This window comes from Haemaphysalis longicornis, unplaced genomic scaffold (assembly GCF_048455015.1).
Source record: "Haemaphysalis longicornis isolate Haplotype H1 unplaced genomic scaffold, Haemaphysalis longicornis Haplotype H1 scaffold_3, whole genome shotgun sequence".
Taxonomy (NCBI): Eukaryota; Metazoa; Arthropoda; class Arachnida; order Ixodida; family Ixodidae; genus Haemaphysalis; species Haemaphysalis longicornis.
Window position 1 is genome coordinate 9682850 of NW_027526335.1, and position 3571 is coordinate 9686420.

Genomic DNA, 3571 nt, shown 5'->3' on the forward strand with positions numbered 1-3571 from the left:
TATTTAGAAAACTCTTTTATTTTCGCAATTGAAGCAAGGAGTATGAGCGACATGCCGAGATGCTACGACGTCATGTTTTGGCGGCGTGAAGGATTGCAAGCTTGTACAGAACACGGGCAGGCTTGGACGTGCTTCGGGTTTGGAACTTCAAAGAGGTGTCCTGACTTGTCGAACAAGGGCAGCGCGCTGAAGCTAAGTGAATGAAACATCTGAAAAAAAAAAAAAAAGAACAAGAAGAAAAAGCCAAAGTTACACATATGCAGCATTCAGGAACGGAAGCAGCTGCGGGCTGGTGACCCGGTTTATTACAGCTCCATAGGAAGGGAGCAGGCCAATAAGCATCCTTAGGCACCACAGATTACATGTTAGTTTTATAGACTTTCAGCCATGCTTCTACGAGGTCGCGGCTTCGATTCCCGGCCGCGGCGGCCGCTTTTCTGATGGAGGAGAAAAGCAAAAATACCTGTGTGTACGAGATTTCGGCGCACGTTAGGCGCACGTTAAAAAAAAAATGGCAGCATCTCAACTCCGTGGACAATGGCGAGGGTGCGGAGTACGCGGACCGTGACATCCAAGTTGCACCCCGAGTGTAATCCGATTTGCGCCCCGACCGTCATTCGATTTTAGTCACTTTGCCTCCGCTTGCCGCGGTTTCGTATTCGGGGAAGCTCGTTGTCTTCCTAGACGTTAGAAGCAGCGTGACGCGCCTTACTTTCGTTTCCGTCCATGGCGGGAAGAGGGTATGAAATTTTCAGAACCCGCTTACATATACGCGGTGCACCGCGGCGCCATCTCGTGTTTCCGCGTAGCGCCATTTAGCGTATTTCGGTGCAGTCACTGTGTATTACAACTTGATCACAACCTGACTACACCGGTGCTTTTGCGCGTTTTCTCGTATGACACCAGGCCATTCTTCCCTCGTTGGAAACGAGGCGGCACACGCCGCTGCCCGCGCTCTTACATTCCGGGCGTTTTCGTCGACGGAAGAGGACCTTTCCGAACCCTCCATCTATCCCCCGGTCTCTCCCCGATACACTGAAATCTTGTATCATTATCGCCAACTGCGGCTTCAATACCCTCCTCCTCACCCATCCGTCAGCACACAGGCAACTCGCATTTGGCGTCGACTGCAGACCAACACATTCTACAACACCACGATACTCCACTACATATCTCCCTCCCCTTACCCCTACAACTGCCCTTCTTGCTCCGTCCCAAACACTACCTACCACCTGGAGTGGGAATGCCCCTACGCGCCAAACCCCCTCCCTTCCCCATCCCCTGAGCAGTGGGAGCGCGAGCTGGCCAGCTCACGGTGCGAGGACCAAGAACGCCTCATCACTCGCGCCCAAGCAGCTGGGCTAGCTCGCGGCTATCTGGACTGAGAAAGCCACCCACTTTTATGCTCAATAAATGTTTTCCAATCCAATCCAATCTCGTTGCTAGATTATGTTAGTGCCTGTTTTCGAGTGTTTTGGACTGCTCTTGTACCCTTTTAGATAGTTTCCGCACAGATTTTCGCTTAATGGTGGTGTGCGCACGGATTGACGCGGACAGGCATTGGGAGGTCCTAAGGTACTCCGCACCCTTACAGGCGAGGGAGTAAGCCGTTTGGCTCTCGGGTACTAACTCACGGTCGTAGCCCAATGGGTAAGACGACTGACACTACCTCTGTCTGGTCTACCAAACGCAGGCTCGAATCCTGCCGGTGCCTGTGTGATTTTTTGCGATTTTAAATGTTATGCGCACGGACCCGGACGGACATTGTGAGGTTCTAAGGTGCTCCGCACCTAAAAAACGCGCCTCGTCGCCTGCGTTGCGTCGGCGCGTTAAGCGATACAATCAATCAAGCTTTACAGCGCAGGGTATACAGAGCAACATTTCGCCTTCCAGCCAACCCCTCCACAATACGCTTACTCTCAACTGGCACCGTTAACACGATCCCCCAGCCCTTCGAAGACCACCGCCTTAGCCAACTTGCTTGTCTATCCACAACCCCCTAAGGTTCGTTCCTCCTGCATTAACTGAACCTCACTGCGCCACTTCGACAAGGCCACTGAATTCTCATATGGATTACTTTTTAAATGCACGCTGGCTTTCTCTCATGCTACCTTTTACGACCCTTACGAAAGAATTTCTTATGTCATTCGGTAAGTTGGCTTTCCGAATACGGGGTTGGTGAGCCTCACTACGTTGGAACTGGAGCGCACCAAAGGAGCATCGTACCTATGCGCCTCCTGGACAACGTCGAGAAGGCAGAGAGGGGGCCAGCTGGCAGGCGCCTCTGCAGCATCCCAGGAGGCTGTTGATGCGGCGACCAAGCGCCCAGCCTCGCGTGCAGGGCCTTCGCATATCGCAGTCCAAGTCTGACGCCCACGATGGAGAGCCTGTGGGTGCATGGTAACCACAGAGAGGTGTTTTACGTAAGCTTTGCCATTGCCGCAACAGTGCCGCAAATGGCTATGAACCAGCCCATCTGGTCCACATCGCGTGCATCTCACAGGGAGTGAACCAGCTGCTGGCAAGGGCAGGGGGTACTCACACCAATGAGCCCTCTCCATTACCAGGCATGTACGGGCTACCAGCACTACCTTCTGGGCCGAGCAGTGAAAAGCCCTCGCCTAGCGCAAGCACCTGCGGTGCTCGCGATCCGACACGTCCGCACACGGGGCTCCCCAGGCGCAGAACCTTTGCCCGAAACAGGCACACCCAGCTCCAAACCCTCCAGGCGGCCCTGCGACATGTATATATAGAGCGACTTCAGGTGAACCACGGTGTACCCGACTGTGACCAGCCCACGTCCCCGGGACCATCGCCATACCTCGACTCCGAAGGTAACCCAAGAGAAAATGTAACTGGTCCCAGGTGGTGTATGGTTAAATTCCCATTTGGGCCCAACTGGCCCTTGCTGGTCCCAACTGGTACCAGCTAGTTCTAGCTGGGAATTGAACCATAAAACAGTGGTACCAGCTACTATTTTCTCTTGGAAAGGTCACAGTTCTACAGCAAGAATTAGATTTCTTCATTTAGTTGTTCTTGTCCCAAATGCAAAAGAAAATTTTTGGCATATAAGCATTCTACGCCCGTACAGCAGCTTCCACTGTACGGCAAATGGAGCTCATTCTGTGCAGTGTGCATTGAATTTATGCACTTACGTTATAACATAATTTACGTTACTTTAGTCTCTCGTTTTCTTTTAAATGCAGAGCATTTCTTTAACTCACGCTGTCACCCGGCGTTGTCGGCGTTGGCGTGCCTCGGCGTCCGCAACATCCGTTCCAGGTGCGCCCTCTCCCCCACTCCTCCTCTCCCGCATCACGCTACCCTCCTCGCTCTCAACAACAGGTCCGCACCCCTCCCCCTACACTATATAAAAAAATAATACTTACCGGCGCCTGGTTTCGATCCGACGACCCTGCGGGCGGAACGCAAGGTACATGGTGCTCTAGCCACTGCGCCACAAAGCCGACACAGAATGGAAGGCTACGAACGCGCCTTATATCCTTGACTCATTCAAACTACGTCAAGAAGCTGCTGATACAACGCATTCACTACCACCAACTCCCCAAAC

General features: G+C 52.8%; 1 protein-coding gene across 3 annotated transcripts; it reads right to left on the reverse strand.

The window, feature by feature from the left end:
- On the reverse strand, positions 1-2934 carry LOC144173171 (uncharacterized). 3 transcript variants are annotated; one of them, XM_077701679.1, is made up of 3 exons: positions 2622-2934; positions 2227-2387; positions 1-209 (listed from the first exon to the last, which is right to left on the reverse strand). In XM_077701679.1, exons 1-3 carry the CDS (start codon positions 2741-2743, stop codon positions 193-195), a joined length of 300 nt encoding a protein of 99 aa, XP_077557805.1. In that variant the 5' UTR covers positions 2744-2934; the 3' UTR covers positions 1-192. The 3 variants fall into 3 exon arrangements, with proteins under 3 accessions (XP_077557805.1, XP_077557804.1, XP_077557806.1); XM_077701678.1 differs by having other exon boundaries at positions 2592-2933; XM_077701680.1 differs by having other exon boundaries at positions 2543-2909.
- Positions 2935-3571: the final 637 nt, after the last annotated feature.